The sequence below is a fragment of the Lactuca saligna genome, chromosome 2, assembly GCF_052625555.1.
Source record: "Lactuca saligna cultivar CGN05327 chromosome 2, ASM5262555v1, whole genome shotgun sequence".
NCBI classification, from domain to species: Eukaryota; Viridiplantae; Streptophyta; class Magnoliopsida; order Asterales; family Asteraceae; genus Lactuca; species Lactuca saligna.
Genome location: NC_136418.1, coordinates 184,586,365 through 184,609,783, shown reverse-complemented (window position 1 = coordinate 184,609,783; position 23,419 = coordinate 184,586,365). Strand labels below are relative to the sequence as shown.

The 23,419-nt window shown below is 33.7% G+C and overlaps 1 protein-coding gene and 2 long non-coding RNA genes across 18 annotated transcripts; 1 reads left to right on the top strand and 2 right to left on the bottom strand.

The window, feature by feature from the left end:
• Positions 1-1,848: 1,848 nt before the first annotated feature.
• LOC145028502 (uncharacterized) lies at positions 1,849-2,873 on the bottom strand. Its single transcript, XR_013676051.1, has 2 exons — positions 2,616-2,873; positions 1,849-2,554 (listed from the first exon to the last, which is right to left on the bottom strand). It is a non-coding gene; the product is annotated as an uncharacterized LOC145028502 (long non-coding RNA).
• Positions 1,881-3,058, top strand: LOC145028501 (putative calcium-binding protein CML13). The gene is made up of 2 exons (XM_078977194.1): positions 1,881-2,375; positions 2,867-3,058. The coding sequence occupies exon 1, from the start codon at positions 1,929-1,931 to the stop codon at positions 2,370-2,372; it is 444 nt and encodes a 147-aa protein (XP_078833320.1). The 5' UTR covers positions 1,881-1,928; the 3' UTR covers positions 2,373-2,375; positions 2,867-3,058.
• A 1,275-nt stretch (positions 3,059-4,333) lies between these two features.
• On the bottom strand, positions 4,334-9,446 carry LOC145028499 (uncharacterized). 16 transcript variants are annotated; one of them, XR_013676042.1, is made up of 6 exons: positions 9,081-9,443; positions 7,543-8,986; positions 7,331-7,451; positions 7,012-7,085; positions 6,066-6,780; positions 4,334-4,657 (listed from the first exon to the last, which is right to left on the bottom strand). It is a non-coding gene; the product is annotated as an uncharacterized LOC145028499 (long non-coding RNA). The 16 variants fall into 16 exon arrangements; XR_013676050.1 differs by having other exon boundaries at positions 6,066-6,179; positions 6,310-7,451; positions 9,081-9,445; XR_013676048.1 differs by having other exon boundaries at positions 6,066-6,227; positions 6,324-7,451; positions 9,081-9,445.
• Positions 9,447-23,419: the final 13,973 nt, after the last annotated feature.

Sequence of the window (23,419 nt, the reverse complement as noted above, 5' to 3'; positions counted from 1 at the left end):
AAATCTAATCTTGTGAATCAAAAGTTAGGAATGATGACAAAAAAGTTCATTTATTAACCACAAAAAAATCCCCATATGGACCGCCTTTGCCTTTTTGTTAATTTATGGTACCACCACTTATCTATTTTAGTGTGGTGGTCATCACCCATTCTACACCACCTCATGACCTCACCACCATATATTATTCTTCACACCACAACCTTGAAAATGTTAATATAACTTCTATATCGTCACAATTTTTGTTGGAGTCTAAAAATCTAATATAATGTTGGTTACATCATGATCTACTTTGTTTTTCCTATGACACCATATTGTATGCAAGAGCTTGGATTAGATAGTTGAATCCTCAAATTAGACGTCATATTCCATTGAAAGAAAAGAGACCAAGTTATATAAAAGGACACTACATTTTACAGGCCTCTATCTAGTTATCAAATAAAGTAAGAGTTATAATCCGTTTGATTTGTTCATCTTTAGCATAGATTTATTGAATCTTAGGGTTCTAAATGTTCATGGATGACAAATGTTTCTTGATTTTCATCAATAAAAAGTTTCAACCCGAGGCCCCATTGACATTCATGCATGCACTTGATAGATAGGGACAGTAAAGGGCATCTCCAAAGCTTGGTAAAGTAACATAAGCATGAGTGGGTAATGGGAATCACAAGAACACAAAAGAGTGAAAAACACTACTGAAAAAGTAAACCACATACTCCTTTTTCACCTTTTTCAGAATATATTCCTATTTAATAATCAATATATGCTCTTGCTCACAGGATCAACTAGATACATTTAAAAACATTACTTAAATCTCACCTCCTTTTTTAAATAATCAATATTCAATATATTTTCAAAATTTGCTGTTCTGATATATCACCCAATCTACTCGACTTCTCCTTTCAAGCATTATTATATTCTTTTTGTCAATTTAAATTATTATCAAATGTCAAGAGTAATTTTTGCTTTTGTGTTCTTTGTCATTTCTAACATATATTGTAGAAGAAAATTTTATATAGACGGAGCGGGTAACGAGCAATAAGCTGTGCCGTAACTTTTTTTTGGGTGATAAAACTAATTCTTTTAAAAACATCTATAGATCTTGGAGTCATAACATTACTATGCATGATCCGTTAGACTCTATTGAGTAGCTCCACAACTTCTGACACGGGGAAACCGAAAATATTAAATGCAAATAGTATAAACGTGTGTTAATTTTCCATACACGTGTTCTTATGTTTTGCCATTTTATTTGATGTAGCTTTTAAAGCAGCTTGCCTCACAGTGACATCCCAACTCCCCAACCCTACAAGAGGGGAAACCCCTGTTAGATCCACACATGCATGTTTTCCTCCAATCCATCCAAATACTAAAACATCAGCTGATCTAAGTGTTGATATTCCTTCCAATGGGTCAATCAGAAAGTTTAAATGTGTCTCTTTCTTGACAGAAACCCCAACGCGCCTAGGGATGTTCTTTTTGATATATTTAGGCGAACTGAGATTTCTGCTAAGAAAGAGACACCTATGAACTTTCTGACTGTCATATTACAAGGAAGATCAAATGTCAAAGTGAAAAAGAAATTATATAAAAGTTTCATTAATGGTATGTATGACGCAAAAAAAAAAAAAAATATTGGTTCAGACTAGGCCGAAGGTTATCCATATAACTGATCACTTAAAATTGTTTAATTTATCCATAAATTAGTTATATTTACCTTGTTCTAATTATAAAAGTTAAACCAATATGGCCATATGGACAGAGATTTAAAATAAAAACTATTTAGCCCATTGATATTCTAATTAGGCCCATAAACAACAAAATGGGCCAAATTTTAGCCCTAATCGGAGGTGAAACGAAACCTGTTCATGTTGCCAGGATTAAGGTTGAATAGTTGAGAGAAAAAAAAAAAAAAAAGTTAAACGACAACAATGGGGAAAGATCTTAGCGACGATCAAGTTTCTTCTATGAAAGAAGCGTTCACGCTTTTTGACACCGACGGCGACGGAAAGATTGCCCCATCGGAGCTCGGAATCCTTATGCGTTCTCTCGGCGGAAACCCTACCCAAGCTCAACTAAAGAGTATAATCGCTGAAGAAAAACTCACTTCTCCCTTCGATTTCAAACGTTTCCTTGAGTTAATGTCAAAGCATCTCAAGCCTGAACCCTTCGATCGGCAGCTCCGTGATGCGTTCAAGGTCATCGACAAGGACGGGACTGGATATGTTGTTGTTGCCGATCTCAAGCACATATTAACGAGCATTGGGGAAAAGCTTGAACCTGCGGAGTTTGATGAGTGGATCCGAGAGGTTGATGTCGGATCTGACGGGAAGATCAAGTATGAGGACTTCATTGCGAGGATGGTTGCTAAATGATTTGTAAGTTTTTCCTTCTCTTCCTTTGCAGTTTCCCGCCGTGAATCCGGTGTGTAAATCCCCAATTTTGTTCTAATTAAGATGAAGCTCCTTTATTGAGTATATATAATATATCTAGCTGCGTAATTGGGAATACCGGAAAAGGCTAGCAGATTGCATATTATGAATGTAGCACAGTAGCACTGAATCACATATACAAGTATTAGTAACGTTGCATAATCTGAGCACAAAGTAATTACATACCAATTCACAAAATCTTTTAGTACGGTTAGATGGTTGCTCATCTGATATTTCACTTTCCTTTTAACGATCGTAATATAAAGCTGTATACACATAGAGAGTTTTCAGAAAGATGTAGTTTTACATAACTGTTTAGAACCTACTAACGCGTAATTAAGAAATCACAATTGCATTGTTAATGAAAAGTTGTTTACTATGGTGAGCTTCTTCATATAGAGAAATTGAGATGATGTAATAATCAATTTGTTGTGCAGGTTGTTGTGGTGTGAGTGGAGGTGGACTGATTGATGATTCTTGTGATATTAAGAAGCAGTGTTTTTGGGGTGTGGTAATTTTCTATCTTTTTTTTTTCTTCTTCTTCTTTATGAATTTGGTGTTTGCTAGTTTTCATAAACAGTTTGTTACTGTTTGGACAACTAATCACGAAAAGAGGGTATTTTTGCCAATGCCACTTGAATGCTTGTGAATAGGTTCTAATACTTCTATTTGTTCTTCATTGCTTAAATGATTTAATGTAAAAATACATCTCCACCCGAATTGAGCTTTGATTGCAAATAGAATTGAGCTCCATAGATTCATATACTTCCATCAATATCAAAGCTTCCATCCAATGTTTTTATACCAATTGTTATGAATCAAATGGTTGAATTGAATCTATATAATCATTATTTCGTCCAAGAGGATGACCATTGTTTCGTATCATGTGTATTATTAGTGTAATTAGTTGTCTTATTTTATTTCTCAGAAAAAAAATTTAGTTATTGAAAGAGGTCTTTAATTCACCTATAAAATAAAACTCTAACTATTTGTAGGGTTATCTACAGAAAAGTTTCAAATTTTTTTCAAAAGTTTCAATAAAGTTCTATTTTTTTTTTGAACAGAAAAATCTCAATATTTTGATTTTTTGCCTAAATTAACGAAAAAATCTTTTGTTTTTTTTTTTTTTTTTTAATATTTGAACAGCAAATGATAGATTATATTGAGAATTTTCTGTTTAAATTTTCTTTTCTTAGAACTTTATTGAAACTTTTGAAAAAAGTTTGAGACTTTTCTATAAGTTACCTTTATTGGTAAGACACCATAATATTGAATTATAAGTTATAAAGTATACATTTATCACTATATTGAGATTAATAAAATACATAAAGCTAATAAAAAAAAGTTCAACTACAAGCATACGCAAAATAACATTGTAAAAATTATACTAAAACATTATATTATACAATTAGGTTAAAAGCTGTGGAAACCAAGGGTAAGAGAAAAAAACACTATTGAAAAGACAAAATTACATAAATGGTCCATACTGTCTACCATGATCACAAACTCAGCGTTAGAGCTGTAAAGACAAAATTAGTCTCACATTGACGGACAAAAGAAGACCAAATTAACCTCATACTAATGGTTGAAACCAATAGTGTGAGAAAAATGGTTTATTCACACAAATTTTGAAAACCAACGAACATTATTCGTAAAATAAAAAATAGTTTTGTGATCTTTGGTGCCATTTATGGAATCTTGTCATAAAGTTATATTATATTAAAGTTATATTATATTTGATTTAAGTTAAAAAAAACGTAACAATTAAAAAAAAAATCTAATTGTCCTTTTGTTTTTATATCGATGTTTAGTTTTTTTCTTCTAATTTACAATATTATGATTGTGACTACATTGACTTAACATATTTCAATAATATTAACTAGATGAGAAGCCCATGCTTCACATGAGTCAAAAGTTTCGTTCTTTTATAATGTTCAGAATTACAAAAGAAGGCACATATAGAAGTTGGTTGCTCAAAATTACAAAAGAAGGCACATATAGAAGTTGGTTGTTGCCTTTTGAAGCGCCAGTCGCGTAGGGCGACCGGGCCAGGCCAAGTCAGAAAGGCTTTGATGACCAACCCACGCTCGTTGTTGCTTGTATAGCTTTCTAGAGTAGAGATCTAGCAACGCCATATCAGTCAGCCATAAACTTTGGGTTTGCGGATGGAATCCCCCGAGAAGGGTTGGGGCACGCCCCACTGAGGTTTTCTTAAGAAATCAAGTCCCCTGGGGTCGGAAAAATCACAGAGACGTCGCTTATATTATATTAAAAGTTAATACAATATACATGGGCCAAAGACATTGATAACATGATGCAATTTCTAATAAATAATGATTCGAAAAACTACGAAATTCATAATACCAAGTTTTTGTGCGATAGCAATCAAACAAATTACCAAAACTACCATTTTGCATAAAGGGTTTACTATTGCTATCAAAATACGACTTTCTATTTTCAACAACCCTATGTGAACTCTAAATACCCTAAGATTCATTCAACAACTTCATGATGCACATTTTTTAAATTAAAATACATTAATGAAAAATAAAACAAAAAAGTACACGCAAATTTTCATGATGATTTCTCATGTTGTCTTTGCAATGGTCAACCCGATTTTAGTGGGACATGATTTTAATGTTTTTTTACGTGAGCATCCATTTCTGGTCAAGCTTTGGTGCCAGACACCTCATAAACAAAATGTACAAATTGATATCCTTTTCAGTTCCAACTCTTGTCATCACATATAAGGTTAACTACAATCGACCGGTTCATAAGATAAAGTCAAAATCCAATATAATGAAGGTATTTTTGCGAAAAAGAACTAATAAAATTTAATTCCCTATGTCCTCCCTTAAGAATATTCAACCTATCAAACACGGAGTCAACAAATTCTTATGGAATTGAATTCCGGAACAGACAGTTTTTTGCAAATTCACAACCTCTATAAAACGCCATCTATCTCTCGAATAAAATGGTGTAATTTATAAAAATCGAACAATAATATATAATAATAAATTAATAAGCACAACTAATTTCAATAATCGAGACCCACCTAATTACTTAACTTTTATAACACCACATCCTTTACCTTTTAGGCTTTTATTCGTTTGATGATACATGGAAGGTAGGATAAACCCAGAAGACAACATGAAAATATTGACAACTACAACTAACAGTGGACAACATTCTAGGAATCCCAAAGAGTAAACCGCTTCCATTATATGTAAGAACATGAGGGATAAATGAAGTTATAAAAAAAAAATTCCGATCTATCCAGATCTTGTGTTCACTGTGAACAGGGGCAAAATGGTCCAACTGTTATTCAATACGGGTATTGGATTAAAAAAAATACCATTCATTGTGTTTTTAATTATTGCATTGACTGTGGATAGGGTCGAAATAGATAACATTTAAATGAATAGATCATGCATTTGAATACCATATTCTAAAATATGTGCCCTGTGTAGCAATTGGAACATTTTACTAACTTATACCATTTGAATTTCTATTTTTTCATAATACTTTGGAATCTTTTATTTGATAAAAAAAAATCAAATAGGAGGTAGCATCTAAATTTTGTCACATAGAATGACGAAACTAAGCCACATTAGCTATCAGGAATGATACGCTTACCCAAAAGAAGGAAAAATATAAGCAGTAGTTGCCCCGCACATGAGTAGAGTATAACCAGAATGGAAGAGTCGAAACAGGCCATGATAATGATGAAAGTGTTTGACATAGTGGTCGCTTGTTTACAAATGTCCATGCAAAAAAATGCATCATTATCTGAGAACTCTTGATCCCAAAAACAATGAAAAGAAAAGATAAAACATATTTATGTTGAATTAAATGCAAGAAATAACAATGTGATTTTTACTTGAAACATCTTACTTCCATGTCGGGCACCTTCTCTTTTGGTCCAGGGGCAACCCAACCTGAAAATGAACTGTCAAAGCCCATTGAATCCGTGACTAAAAAATAGAATGATAAGATTGTAATTAATGTGAAAAAATACATATTTCAATAGTGGTATAGACCTTAAGTTGCTTGTGGTTATCAGGTTATGGAGTTGAATATCCACCACCTGTCCCAACTTAATATTTCTAACACATATAATAAATAAATACTGCCCCATGTTGGAAGTAAAACTCTTCCACTTAAAATTTTCATTCATAATCTAGATTCAAAATAATCAAAATAAAGGAGTCGGTTTAATTTGCTTACATGAAAACAGATGAATATGAGATTGGATCTTGTTGATGTTGTCATCTACCAAAGACGTTTATTTTATATACCTCAACTGTTCAAACATTTATCCATGTAAAGACTCGTGTCTTCTCCAGTATCTCTTAAGACATTTCAAATTTCGTATAATTAGTAAAAAATACAACAAACCTTACATTCTTATTGATGAGAGGTTTTTTTTTTTTTTTAACATCAAAACCCCCATCAAACAATCAAAAATATTAAAAAAGGAAAATCGTGAAATTATAGGGGACAAAAAATGCTTTATAAAACCAAAATTAGTAATTAGTGTGACAAACCAAATTTTTAATTGACACCTATCTTCCTGCAATACCTGATTACTCCATGCCAGCTTTCATGCACAAGCTTCCTTATGCAAGGAACAATGTTTTAGGCCTTTCTCATCTTCTAGATTGTGTACAGACATATAAGATTGTAAATTGTCTTTATGGACTAATAATAGGCATACAATTTTTTTTTTTTTTAATAAGCTTTACCGACAACCTCAATAAACCTCAAAATAATAAACTTAGTTGTTTATATTAAGGGGAAAATAATAATTTATTATATAAATATGCATTTCAGTTTGAGATCTAAGTAAAAATAAATAAATAAAATGTAAATCTTCATATCATCAGTATAAAAGCACTTACATGGGTCTCTTGCCATGTCGACATGTTCGGTGACCGGAGCTCAGATACGTCCGGTTAGCTAGTTAAACACACCCACCAGCCACCACCAATCTTTTAAGCTCATTACCAGGTGTTGGGCTTCCTGTACATTCGAAAAATCTTTCCAATTATGGAATTGTACTTTCAATTATTTTTTTAATTATGAAAGTAAGTTGCTATTTTTCTTATTTGACCTTGAAGAATTCGATATGTTTGAAATGCATTTGAACCCATTGGAGTTGCAATGTGAGTTAAAAGAGTTTTCCTAATGGTGACATCATCAGCGAGAAACTTCTTCAGATATCACATTTCCTACTGCCACAGTTACTGGATTACCACTGACCTAGAATTCTTAACTTTTTAAATAAATTCTCCAAGTAAATAGTCACCAAATTTAGTAAAATAATAATCATTGTTATTACTTTAATAAAACTGCATACATAAATAACTTACATTGTAATGCTTATGTGATCCATAAGACTGTCCAATAAATATAGTTTTTTGTTATTTCATTAGAATATGTAATGAAATGGTCTAAAAGTCTGCATTAAAGCCCTAATACAAAAAGCAAGAAGTTATAACCCTCAATATGGGAAACACAGGGGAATCGGAGAAGGAGAAACAGACGACGATGTTGGTTAAGGGCATGTTAAAAAACCAAATCGGATGTCCGGTTCACCAACCTCAGATAGAACCAAAAACCCACATAGATGATAGAACTACCTTGGCATATTATCTGACGCAACAAACAGATCACAAACCATTAGGTCGACCTAACATTAAGTTAGATGTAATTACAGACATGCTTTTATGTTTACCAGAAAGATCTATGACAGTTTCCACAACATACTTTTTGCACTGTACAGATGTCCAAAATAATGTTCAGGAGACGAAGGAGAGTTGTTGAACGTGTATGAATTTGGCTAATTGTTCGTTTATTAGACATTCATTAGATATAAGAATGTCCAACAACCCAACGACTGCAGCCAATGGTGTTGTCAGTTCATGGCTGTCAAATGGTATCGTCCAAATCCAAATTTCTAACAGAAGTAAAAAAAAATTAGGAAAAAGATGAATCAATCATGAATATTAACCTCAGATTTGCTATAAATTGGTTGTTGTAGTTGCTAGATGCCCCTGCCTTTGTTCTTGCATCCAAATGGCTGATTAATTCACCGACAAATGAATAAGTGGAGAAGGCAGTAACCCAGCCGAAATCATTGGTCATTACAGTAAACACAATCCTAGCGGAGGTAGGCGATGGTGGAGGTGGGAGATGATGATCAAAACTAACTACCACCAACCAAAATCAGAGCAAGCAAATTGAAATTCGGAAGCAAATAAATAAATAAAACTCTATTCCGATGCGTATACCAAAAGTAAGCCCCAGAAAGAAAACAAAGAACAAAAATTTAGAAAACAGAGCAGATTAAGCGAGGGAAGATTAATATAGATAAACAAAGACGAAGAAGAAACATAGTTGGCCTGAAGAACGACAAAAAGACGACATTCGATTGACCAAACGTCTCCAATTTAGGCGTAGTTGTCCGTTTCATGTTGAATCATCACCACCAGTCGACTTATTCACCACGTACCCCATTCCAAGTCCCATTAGATAACAAAAAACAAAATCGAACCCTAAAACCAAAAGTTGAGAAGGGATTAAAAATCCGATTTCATCAAAAACTGACGGCTGAAAGTGAAAAAGTACAAAATTGCAAGATATTCTTACCTGATCAAAAGTAAAGAGGCGGTGGGGAAGGTTCTGGAGGAAGTGAACATCGTATCGCTTTTGGGTTTCAGAGCTGATGGCACGTTGTGCGAGACATCCTACACAGATTTCTCGGCCACCCACTCCTCTACTTCACTACCTCGCCACCGCCTGTGTCCGCTCGTGCTATTAGCAAAGCCATAAGGAGAGCAGGAACGTCGATGAAAACTCGGGGAGTAGAAGAAGAAGAAGAAGCATTCGATAGATGGAGCAGCGATGAATGATAAAGTGAGCGGTGGTGGTGGTGAGAGCTTTATCGGGTTTAAGTGAGAAGATCAGAAGAAGAATGTAGAAGCCGTGGTTACCCGGGTAAAGTTAAATTACCCTTGGTGGAGTTAGTTAGTGTAGCTAAGGATGAAAAATTTTAATATATATATACTAGCCGTCTACCCGCGCAAAGCGGCGGGGCACGTGAGTTCTTTCGGTGATATGTTTCCATTACAAAATTGTTATGTTAAAAAAAAGTACATGTTGAAGACAATATAATCAAACTATGGTGTTATTTGTTACATCATGCATCAAATAACCAATAAAAAGCAACCAGTCAAGACGACACAAAATATTAATCGTGCAATACTTCTTTATATACCACATTTGCTGTATAAACCCCATCACCTTTTGAATTTTCGTTAGGCTTTACTAATACTTTTGTATTGCAACGTGAAACCCCTCTGGACAATGCAACATAAAGTTGTCCATGCGAGAATACTGGTTCTGGAAGATAGATACCTACATATGGAATTGTTTGTCCCTGAGCTTTATTGATTGTCATTGCAAAGCACAATCGAATAGGAAACTGTTTCCTCATTAGAGGATCGATGGTTGCTACTAATTGCTTGTAACTGGTATTGGTTTCATATCGATGGATGTGGATTCGCATATGAAATCAATTGTGTTCGCATCTATGAAATCAGTTCGCATATGACAACAATTGAGTTCGCATTTGGTTTTGTGGGTCAAAACAGTTCGCATAAGAAGTTCACGATTTGTTTGAGGTTAATTGATTTTGATTTCGCAAGCTTGGAGTCGGAGATCTGGATTGTGTTCGCATCTATAGAATGCGAGGAGAATTTAATGGTGATATTCAGTTCGCATTTGGTGACACAAGTACGTGGTTGATGATTTTTGGTTGGTTCGCATTTGAAATTAGTGGGTTTCGCATTTGGCTTCGTATCTGGGTTTCTCAAACAACTGAAATGCGAATATGAGACAACTGATTAATTTCTCAGTTAATGCGATGAAATGCGAATGAACTCAAAGACAGATGGATGCAAGATGCGAAGAATTTGAATGAAAATGCGAAGTTTTTAATGTATAAATGCGAATTGGGGAAGAAAGCTTAGAGTTTCGCATTTGGCACCTGATCTTTTCAAGAAATAATATAAGTGGTCCAACTTCGCAAAATGGGGTCATTTAATCAGAAAATCGATCATTCTTCAAATATGACATTTAATCAGAAAATCGATCTAAAAATGAGACATTTGGTGTTTATCGATTTTTCAGGGTCGACGGGTTGTATGAAAAGCGAAGGCTGAGTAATTGAAAATTAGAGGATCGATGGTTGCTACTAATTGCTTGTAACTGGTATTGGTTTCATATCGATGGATGTGGATTCGCATATGAAATCAATTGTGTTCGCATCTATGAAATCAGTTCGCATATGACATCAATTGAGTTCGCATTTGGTTTTGTGGGTCAAAACAGTTCGCATAAGAAGTTCACGATTTGTTTGAGGTTAATTAATTTTGATTTCGCAAGCTTGGAGTCGGAGATCTGGATTGTGTTCGCATCTATGGAATGCGAGGAGAATTTAATGGTGATATTCAGTTCGCATTTGGTGACACAAGTACGTGGTTGATGATTTTTGGTTGGTTCGCATTTGAAATCAGTGGGTTTCGCATTTGGGTTCGTATCTGGGTTTCTCAAACAACTGAAATGCGAATATGAGACAACTGATTAATTTCTCAGTTAATGCGATGAAATGCGAATGAACTCAAAGACGGATGGATGCAAGATGCGAAGAATTTGAATGAAAATGCGAAGTTTTTAATGTATAAATGCGAATTGGGGAAGAAAGCTTAGAGTTTCGCATTTGGCACCTGATCTTTTCAAGAAATAATATAAGTGGTCCAACTTCGCAAAATGGGGTCATAAAAAGACAAGTGCAGAATTTTCATTTCGCATCCCTGTAGTCTTCGCAAAATGGAAAATTTTACCCAGTTTCGCATTTGGGGTAAATTTTTTTGAGAAATTGGAATATTTTCAAACTTTTTTTCTTAAAGAAAACACATTGTCTTCATCTAAGAGAGGGAGAAAAACGATTAGGGTTTATAAGGGAAATACTTCATGGCAGTGGGATTTATAGCAGGGTTTATAAGGTGGAGAGAACAAACACACGTCTGCTATGAGATATTTTAATCAGCTGCAAATGCAACATTTAAAGGATATTTGTTGAAGCGTATTAGGATGAAAAGGTTTTAAATTTTGAATGACCATGAAATTAGGATTTTGCTGAGAAATATAAGGAATCAAAACAAATTTAAAATTTAATATTATTTTATTAATGGTTGTTTGTAATATTAGCTTACTCGTTTGTACGTCTTAAAAAAATAATATTATTATATTCAATCTATTTATAGAAATAGTTAGATTTCTTTTATAAGTAGTAAAGATATATATATATATATATATATATATATATATATATATATATATATATATATATATATATATATATATATATATATATACTAGCCGTTTACCCGCGCAAAGCGGCGGGGCACGTGAGTTCTTTCGGTGATATGTTTCCATTACAAAATTGTTATGTTAAAAAAAAAGTACATGTTGAAGACAATATAATCAAACTATGGTGTTATTTGTTACATCATGCATCAAATAACCAATAAAAAGCAACCAGTCAAGACGACACAAAATATTAATCGTGCAATACTTCTTTATACACCACATTTGCTGTATAAACCCCATCACCTTTTGAATTTTCGTTAGGCTTTACTAATACTTTTGTATTGCAACGTGAAACCCCTCTGGACAATGCAACATAAAGTTGTCAATGCGAGAATACTGGTTCTGGAAGATAGATACCTACATATGGAATTGTTTGTCCCTGAGCTTTATTGATTGTCATTGCAAAGCACAATCGAATAGGAAACTGTTTCCTCTTTAGCTTGAATGGGAACATATCATCATCAGATGGACATAAAGGAATCTTAGGCAAAAATATCCTTGTTTCTGCATGTTGACCAACAGCTATTTCTCCATCAATAACATTTTGCTGAAAGCTTCTACATATCAATCGGGTGCCATTACACAACCCATTTGCTGGGTCAATATTCCGTAACAGTATTATCGGACATCCAACTTTTAATCGAAGGTAATGCGGAGGTAAATCACTAACACTGATCGATCATTCTTCAAATATGACATTTAATCAGAAAATCGATCTAAAAATGAGACATTTGGTGTTTATCGATTTTTCAGGGTCGACGGGTTGTATGAAAAGCGAAGGCTGAGTAATTAAAAATTAGAGGATCGATGGTTGCTACTAATTGCTTGTAACTGGTATTGGTTTCATATCGATGGATGTGGATTCGCATATGAAATCAATTGTGTTCGCATCTATGAAATCAGTTCGCATATGACATCAATTGAGTTCGCATTTGGTTTTGTGGGTCAAAACAGTTCGCATAAGAAGTTCACGATTTGTTTGAGGTTAATTGATTTTGATTTCGCAAGCTTGGAGTCGGAGATCTGGATTGTGTTCGCATCTATAGAATGCGAGGAGAATTTAATGGTGATATTCAGTTCGCATTTGGTGACACAAGTACGTGGTTGATGATTTTTGGTTGGTTCGCATTTGAAATCAGTGGGTTTCGCATTTGGGTTCGTATCTGGGTTTCTCAAACAACTGAAATGCGAATATGAGACAACTGATTAATTTCTCAGTTAATGCGATGAAATGCGAATGAACTCAAAGATGGATGGATGCAAGATGCGAAGAATTTGAATGAAAATGCGAAGTTTTTAATGTATAAATGCGAATTGGGGAAGAAAGCTTAGAGTTTCGCATTTGGCACCTGATCTTTTCAAGAAATAATATAAGTGGTCCAACTTCGCAAAATGGGGTCATTTAATCAGAAAATCAATCATTCTTCAAATATGACATTTAATCAGAAAATCGATCTAAAAATGAGACATTTGGTGTTTATCGATTTTTCAGGGTCGACGGGTTGTATGAAAAGCGAAGGCTGAGTAATTGAAAATTAGAGGATCGATGGTTGCTACTAATTGCTTGTAACTGGTATTGGTTTCATATCGATGGATGTGGATTCGCATATGAAATCAATTGTGTTCGCATCTATGAAATCAGTTCGCATATGACATCAATTGAGTTCGCATTTGGTTTTGTGGGTCAAAACAGTTCGCATAAGAAGTTCACGATTTGTTTGAGGTTAATTGATTTTGATTTCGCAAGCTTGGAATCGGAGATCTGGATTGTGTTCGCATCTATAGAATGCGAGGAGAATTTTGTTGGATTAGTGTCTAAGTCCATAACTATTTTGGTATGTACTTGACCCGATGGTGCATGGTCCTTTTGGGTTGCCTTCACCAAAGCAACTTGATTGGAGAAATGAATAAAGAGAGAGAGGATAATATGCTTTATTAATATGTTATAAGAATAATATATTAAAGGAGAAATCATATTTGTTTAATTAATATTGGTGAATAATTAATTAAGAATTAGTTTTGTGATCAAATGTAATTAATTAAACTAGAGGGGATGAATTGTAATTATGTGATAGTTACAAAATAAGGTAAGGATTATCTTATATATATGGTGAACGAATTTGAGGTGTAAATCCCTTAGAATTCGAGTATGATAAGGATTCAAGGATTATCTTATTGGTTGCTTAATGGATAATCAACTAGATAAGGATAATGACTGAAACCCTATCTCTACACCTATATAAACACCCCTAGGGCCACGAATTCGTGTATCCCTTCCCAAGAGGTTCTAGATACGAATTCTAACCTCTCACTTCTCTCCTTATACCTTCTCCACTTGCTTATGGTGTTTGTGAGCCATTAGAGGAGTGACACTTGTGACTCTAAGCCTTCCAAAGTCAATACAAGGAGATTTGGGATTGTTATTGCTACATAACAATCAAGGTAACACTATAAACTTATTCTCATGTTAATATGATTATATGTATGCTAGAATTAGGGTTTATAGTCTTGGATTCAAAGCATGTACAATAGAGAAACCTAGATCCAAGCATTAGGGTTTGTATGAGCACATAGGATGTCTTATGACCAAAACCCAACAGTGGTATCAGAGCCTAGATTGGTTTCAATTGTATTGATGCATATTTGATCGAAATAAGCACTGAAAATCGATTTTTTGAGTTTCTGAATGTTTGACTCGCCGAGTCACTTGGTGAACTCGCCGAGTCAGCTGTACTCGACGAGTCCAGGTCCAGACTCGACGAGTCAAAGGGTCTGACAGCTCAGATTCGCGATTTTCTTCCTGTTTTGGTTTTGGATAATTACCATAAACGTGCTTTTGTGATAAAATCCGAATTTTTTCATTATTATGTGATTATCCTTACCAAAATAGAAGATAATTGTCAAAAATTTAGATAATCACTTATTTTATTAGATAAAGTTTGATTATTTGTAATTTAGATTTGAATTATCTTGTGAAATAGTTTCAATTTATCCCTTTAGGTTTTATAGTTTAAATTTGAACCCCAAAAGTTTTGTTGTTTTGAAATTTAAATAGTTAAAACCCTAATGTTTTGAAATGTTTCAAAACTTGCCCTCAAGTTTTGGAATTTAAAAGTTGATTAAAGGTTTAATTAGAAATGTTAAATTCTAAAACTCTAGTAATGTTTTGAAAAGTTCAAATCACACCCTTATGGTTTTATTAATTAGTTAAGGTGTATAATTAAAAGAGGTTTAATAAATCCATAAAAGTTTAGGTTAACCTTTAATTGAATTAAAAGTGTAATTGTTAAAGTTAACCATATAGTATTTTAAAAGTATAAAATACACCCTATACTATATATAACATTAAAAGTCTAACATTATATATGTATGAGTAAAAGTCAGTCTTACCGTTAGTAGGCCTCATTCACGAAGCTGATCTATAAGGGGTGTTTAAGGAAATTGCCTATAAAATGGCGATTGAATGGGTATCCACTCTTACCCACCGCACTCTTGACTAGTGGAGGGTCGTTAGCCGAACGGGTAGGATAGGACGAAACCTTCCATTATAAGTATAATGAAATACAGAGTAACTAAATGTTTCGCAAATTCCCAATCTTAGTTACTTAAGCAAAAGTGAATTGATGCAATTCCATGAAATTACACTTTGTGCCCTTGCGAAGACGTTAGTGGAGCGTGTGTGGTTTACCGGCACACTAAATGGTTCTAAGCAAAGGTAGCGAAGGTGACTCAATGTTTGTCATAGTTCGGTGGAGCGTGTGTGGTTTACCGGCACATCGAATAGGTGATTGTAACATGTGAGGGCACCATGTAGTTTGCATGGTTATTCACACCCGCTTTGTGATCCTCGGCATCCCAGTCACAAACAAGAGGGGCATATCGAGATTTAAACATGCCATTGAAATGTTCAATGAATCTCAAAGGATCTAGGAGTTTTCATAGATTTAAAACTTAAATTTCTTTTTCGTTTTCATGGTGGAAATTAGTGAATCGTCATTCACTTACCTTCAAATGTTCTGCATTTGGGTTACGGCATCCCTCTCCCGAGTTGTAGGATATTGTGTTGGGTCCTAGCCTTGGAATTTCATTTGGGTGATTTACCAAGGACTCAATCAATCAACTAACTTGAATTCGTTTTTCTCCCGATGTCAAAGTTCGACAACTATGGTCTTCTCAAATCCCGTGGAACAAGCATTCCACATGAAGATGATATTCCACGATTCGATCGAGGAACAAGAAATCATGCTTCACTTCCTCCTCCTCCTCCAATTATTCTCCCTAACCCACAAGATTGTAAAATTGAAAAGTTCAATATCACTCAAGCCCTTTTGGCAAGTAAACATAAAGAAGGAAAGTCGGTGTGTGCACACGTCCTAGGGATGAAGTCGCACATTGATAGACTAAGAATGATAGGATCCATTGTCGGTGAAGAGATGGCTGTTGATTGGGTTCTTCAATCACTTCCTAACTCATATAGTGAGTTCGTAAGAGAGTACTATATGATGAACCGCGACGTGACCCTTATAGATCTCACCTATATGCTTATTGCTGCTGAATCAGCAATGGTTTGGCGCAATAGAAAAGCAAAGTTGATTGGTGAATCTGCCTTCGACACCTCTGTGGATATAGACAATGGCAATGAAAGACATGCAATGATCGAAAAGTTTGATCATAAGAGAAAGGCGATGTCTGAAGTAGTTCCATGTGTTGTTCCAAAAGGAGTCAATTTGCTTTTATTGCCAAGAGAAGGGGCATTGGAGACGAAGCTGCCCTATTTACCTAAGAGATCTAAGAGATGGGAGAGTCAAAACGTATGGCTCTAATTTAGGTAAAATCCATTAACTAACTCTTTTAAGCTTCATTCTAGGTTCTGAATACATAATGTGATAAGATTACAATTGATGTTTAGAAGGATCAAAGAAAAGAAAAGAAGCTTAAGGGAAGAAGTGAGCAGAATCTAACCATGAAGGAATGGAATTCGATTGCGTTTCTCGAAGATTAGATTCTTGAGCTACTACTTAGAGTTAGAATTAGATTGCTAAGAAAGATGTATTCGCATAAGTTTTTCAAAGAGTTGCATTGTGAAGGACAAATTTTTCCGCAATAAAATAAATTTTGATTTTAAATTTTATTTATTTATCCTTACAATGGCATGTATGAAGAATTGATGTTAAAATTATTAGCAATAATGGATTTGTTTCTTATTATGTTATGGAAAGTCAAGAATTTACCAAATAGGGAGAGTTTCTCATCGCCCAAGTTTCAATTGGACAAAAATTTGGAATCACGCAACTTGGTTGCATGATGAATGAGAAATTCCATATTTGGAAATTAGACAAATTCATTGACAATGTGTCAAGTGAAGGACTAGGAGATCGAGTACACAAAGTTGTGTGTTGATCAAGTTCACCATAAGAATAACAAAGATATTCGTCATGATTTACTAAAAGGCTTAGTAAATATGATTATACTTACAAGATTAAGTGTAATTCTAAATTGATTAAAGGGTTTAGATCAATAGTAGAACGAATAAGAAGAATCATGTAGGCAGAAAGATAAGAGTTTCTCCATTCTAAGAAGAAGGGAGAGTGGCTTTTATGCTTTATGATAGGTCTTAATGATTAAGAACCATATCTCAATTGATCCTCTAAGTGAGTCTTGGTACAATTGTATGTCCAAAAAGAGGAATCAAAGATTGATGAAATGGTCAAATCAAGAAGACAATCATACTTTGTTCCAATAACAAGTCTTAAAGTTAAGATTGTGACAATGAGTAAAAAGTATTAAAGATTTATAACATTCATCAAATGTGGAAAGTTGTGATGTCTTGGATAAGACAAAGACCAACTATGACCAATTTATGAAGTGTTTTGATACAAGCTACACTAACTCTTGAAAATTTGTTTGTCAAGAAATGTTTATTGACAAAAGAATCTTATATGTCAAGGAGTCAGTGGGAGTCTTAATGGTCTCGAAAAGTTTCAAGAACAAATCAAATAAACCTTATCGAACATCACTAGCACACGAGTTGAGGTTTACAACCTATCGTAAAGACATTATTTTGTTTCTGTGCCAATCCAATCGAGTTAATTATGCATGTGAGCCCTATGAGTTCTCATTTGAATGCGTAAAAGGCAAGGACCTTGATCAATGAAAGGTACATTGATAGGAAAAAGGTAAGATGCTTAACTACTTGGAAGACGTGGTGGGCAGCTGTGCTACCATAAGGCAAGAAATCAAGATTAAGAAAGTTCGATCCATATGAGTTTGAATTTGTCGTAAACTTTGGTTTTAACAAATTCGCATGGATAGGAACACATACACCGTTTAAATCTAAGTATCATAAGATTTCCTCCTTCATGAAAATGATTGTGAGAAAATGCTTTCACTAAGAAAGATTTTAAAAGATAGTGATTGTAAAATGGCATTCTCAAATTCGATCATGGTTACGGCATCCCTTTCCATAATTTGAATTGTGAGGTTTGGAAATTAGTCTTAATTGTTAAGACACACATATGAACTATCTAAGGCAAAAGTGTATAAGTTCAAGAAGTCTTGATAAAAGATTATCAAAGCACTAAGTATTAGAAACATGAACTTAAGAAATTCAATAAGTATTGTTTTTCTAGAAGTTAAGATGTTTATGAATACATGTCGAAGCTAGTGGGAGCATAAGTGTTATGTTTTATAATAATCATCATGATAGTGGGAGCATAAATGTTATGATTGTATGATTATTAAGGCAAGTATTGCATAGTTGGCAATATTAATTATAGAAAACAAGAGTCATACTTTGCAAAGTTGTAAGAGTTGAAAGGTTGTTTTGCTATAATTAAGGGAGAGAATATTATGCTTCATTTCAAATCTAAAGGATTAGGTTGTGGAATGTTAATAAATTTAGTCAAAGGTACATAGTGTGTTCTTAAAATTTCGATTGTGATTACGGCATTCCTCTTCGCAATTCGAGTTTTGAGAACATAGCAAATAAAACATTATGCGTCGTGTCCCATACGCTTCGGGTATAGGATCGATTGCGAATGCTTTAATGTTTGACCATTCTAAAATTTTCCAAATGTATAGTGCATTTAGAGGGAAAAGGGACTAGAATTGGTTTTGACTAAAATAATTAAACAACTATCAAAGGACAATCCAAAGTTCGACGAGGATTGGTCGCTTGCGAGTAGTTGGAAGTATAGTATTGGAAATTATGGAAGTGTTTCCATATTGGATGGACAATATCGACATCATTACAAATAGATAAGATTCTATTAAGAATGAGTTGTCATATAGAAAATATGGAAGTGTGTCCATGTTGGGAAGTAAAATCTATGTCTAGATTAGAAACTTTATGCGAAAGGATGTTCAAAGGAATGTACTTTGAGTGAGAGACATCATATCTAAGGAATTGTCTTGTAACAATCTCCGATAGAGGAATTTGTAATATCATTGGCAATAGTCTTTGAGACCTTGGTGCAGTGACATTACAAAAGGATCGTTGCATAAAGTGTTAGAATCTAGTGTATTCTATAAGTAACAAGAATTTGACATTCTTACACTTAAGAAAATGGATTTGGTGTTGTAAAATGAGAATGATTGGAAATGTGTTCAATTTGTCTATTTCGCAAAAGTAAGAACCATAGGTAAACATTGTGTGCATGCTAGGAGCATGGGACAAGTGTTGGAATTCAAATGCGAAGTTGATTACCCGAAACGACAAATAATGAGTAATCGATATGGTGATAAATAAAACGTGTTTGTTTATACTCAAAGGTTTGAGGCCATATGGGATTAGTATTATTCTTGTGTTTCACCTTGCATGTTTTGACTTCCAGAATAATTGAGTTTATTAAGAATAATCGAATTATTCAAACGGGCCACAGTCGTTCATATGTTGGAAGTAGATATGAATGAAAACTGTCGTGAATTGGTGTGTGGATTGTCTAGAAGAGTATTAGACATAAGCAAATGTTTGCTGCAACGTTCATGAGTGCTTATGAATATGATTTGAGCATTGGATTAAACCCACGCTCACTTGGATCACTCCATGAATTGTATTACGAGTGATTGGTGAGACGATAACATCTTATATTCTTGAAACCGAGATGTGTGAGTTGTATCTTGCGAATCGGTTGCACATTGATAATATGTAAACGCACCAGTAACTTGGTGTTATAAAACATATTGTTGTGTGTAATTCGGTGAGTGAGTGCAAGCAAGCATTGTATCAAAGTTTATCCGTTCCTTTCATCCAAAGTAGGATAAAAGCGATATCTTTGGGCCCCTCGATGGTTTAGTGATGACATACGTAAATGCTCGGCCGGGCTAGGGCTAATTTGATTTGTTCAATTAGTCTGTCGTCATAAATCGGAAATCGAGATAGAGTACAAAGAGAATGATTTGAAATCATATCTCATACGATATCTAGAATGGAGGAATATATGATCCCTTATCTAAGGACACGCGTATCTGATATGATCAGAGTTGACAGCGGCTTTGGAAAGCTACGATTGCAGATCAGGATCTGAAGTCATACGCAGAATAGTTGTTAGACTTATCCAAGTGGGAGACTGTTGGATTAGTGTCTAAGTCCATAACTATTTTGGTATGTACTTGACCCGATGGTGCATGGTCCTTTTGGGTTGCCTTCACCAAAGCAACTTGATTGGAGAAATGAATAAAGAGAGAGAGGATAATATGCTTTATTAATATGTTATAAGAATAATATATTAAAGGAGAAATCATATTTGTTTAATTAATATTGGTGAATAATTAATTAAGAATTAGTTTTGTGATCAAATGTAATTAATTAAACTAGAGGGGATGAATTGTAATTATGTGATAGTTACAAAATAAGGTAAGGATTATCTTATATATATGGTGAACGAATTTGAGGTGTAAATCCCTTAGAATTCGAGTATGATAAGGATTCAAGGATTATCTTATTGGTTGCTTAATGGATAATCAACTAGATAAGGATAATGACTGAAACCCTATCTCTACACCTATATAAACACCCCTAGGGCCATGAATTCGTGTATCCCTTCCCAAGAGGTTCTAGATACGAATTCTAACCTCTCACTTCTCTCCTTATACCTTCTCCACTTGCTTATGGTGTTTGTGAGCCATTAGAGGAGTGACACTTGTGACTCTAAGCCTTCCAAAGTCAATACAAGGAGATTTGGGATTGTTATTGCTACATAACAATCAAGGTAACACTATAAACTTATTCTCATGTTAATATGATTATATGTATGCTAGAATTAGGGTTTATAGTCTTGGATTCAAAGCACGTACAATAGAGAAACCTAGATCCAAGCATTAGGGTTTGTATGAGCACATAGGATGTCTTATGACCAAAACCCAACAAATTTAATGGTGATATTCAGTTCGCATTTGGTGACACAAGTACGTGGTTGATGATTTTTGGTTGGTTCGCATTTGAAATCAGTGGGTTTCGCATTTGGGTTCGTATCTAGGTTTCTCAAACAACTGAAATGCGAATATGAGACAACTGATTAATTTCTCAGTTAATGCGATGAAATGCGAATGAACTCAAAGACGGATGGATGCAAGATGCGAAGAATTTGAATGAAAATGCGAAGTTTTTAATGTATAAATGCGAATTGGGGAAGAAAGCTTAGAGTTTCGCATTTGGCACCTGATCTTTTCAAGAAATAATATAAGTGGTCCAACTTCGCAAAATGGGGTCATAAAAAGACAAAAGTGCAGAATTTTCATTTCGCATCCCTATAGTCTTCGCAAAATGGAAAATTTTACCCAGTTTCGCATTTGGGGTAAATTTTTTTGAGAAATTGGAATATTTTCAAACTTTTTTTCTTAAAAAAAACACATTGTCTTCGTCTAAGAGAGGGAGAAAAACGATTAGGGTTTATAAGGGAAATACTTCATGGCAGTGGGATTTATAGCAGGGTTTATAAGGTGGAGAGAACAAACACACGTCTGCTATGAGATATTTTAATCAGCTGCAAATGCAACATTTAAAGGATATTTGTTGAAGCGTATTAGGATGAAAAGGTTTTAAATTTTGAATGACCATGAAATTAGGATTTTGCTGAGAAATATAAGGAATCAAAACAAATTTAAAATTTAATATTATTTTATTAATGGTTGTTTGTAATATTAGCTTAATCGTTTGTACGTCTTAAAAAAATAATATTATTATATTCAATCTATTTATAGAAATAGTTAGATTTCTTTTATAAGTAGTATATATATATATATATATATATATATATATATATATATATATATATATATATATATATATATATATATATATATATATATATATCATGACTAACATAATGTATTTTTTTTAACTATAATAACAATAGTTTTATAGCAAATAAAAATATAATAATTACTAATAAAATCTCTAATATTTGTATAAAATAAAATTGATAATATAATAATTATGTTGATTGATAAAATATATAGCAAGTTAAATATAAAAGCAATTATTATGTTTAAGATGCTCATCAATAAAGTATAAGCTAAACATTCAAAATTATTTTTTCTCCAACGTTTACAATTATAATCATAAGCCTTATCTTAATTTAACTTGTTCGAAAATGCCCCAGATTATTATAACAAGGGATAATGACTTGAAAGGGTAACGAATTTTCGATTTTTTTCACATTTAGTCACTAAACTTTTTTTCGTTATCTATTTGCCATTGAACTATTAAAACTGTTCACATTTTACCCTTATGACCGGCTGTTACCGGTCATAAGGGTAAAATGTGAACAGTTTCAATAGTTTAGTGGCAAATAGATAACGAAAAAAAGTTTAGTGACTAAATATGAACAAAATCGAAAGTTCGTTTCCCTCTAAAAAGTTCAATGACTAAATGTGAACAAACTTCCTCTTGTATTATGTTTTAGCAAATTATTTATTTTTGTTAAATTGTAGCAACATTTGTTGATGAAGAAATCTATGAAATAAAAAAGAAAATAAAACCCTGAAAATATATTAAAAAAAAAACAAAAAACCTAAACCTAAATAAAAAACCAATGGTTTGACATTTTCCAAAATAAAAAATCGGAATTTCCAATCTGATTTGGTTTTACAAAAAAATGAAGCATTCTCACTGATGTGAATTATGACCACTGGTTTGACATGCGGAATTTGTGACATCCCATGAATACGTAGTTACAACATCGTCTGAACTCGTAATTCATAGTAAGGGGTTAGAGTATCATCGCATGAATACGTAGTTACAACATCGCCTGAACTCGTAATTCATCACCTACAGGTTACGAGCCAGCTGGTGTTTCCACTGGGTTGTTTAGAATAGTCTGTGGTCGCCATCTTTACTCTGGTAGATGACTACATCGCCACATTGCTAGTTAAGGTTATGGTATCTCCTTTCATCCTACATCACCTATTCATCATCTATTTATCTAGTTATCATCACCTTTCTATCATCACATATCTCTCATCATTTTATTTCATCACACACTAACTATTTCATCTACCCATGTTTTATCCGCAACATATTTGTAGATATAAAATAAATATACCGTTTAAATCTT

Bases quoted from the DNA above. Each gene is read 5' to 3' on its own strand.
- LOC145028501 (XM_078977194.1), top strand. From the start codon at position 1,929: ATGGGGAAAGATCTTAGCGACGATCAAGTTTCTTCTATGAAAGAAGCG.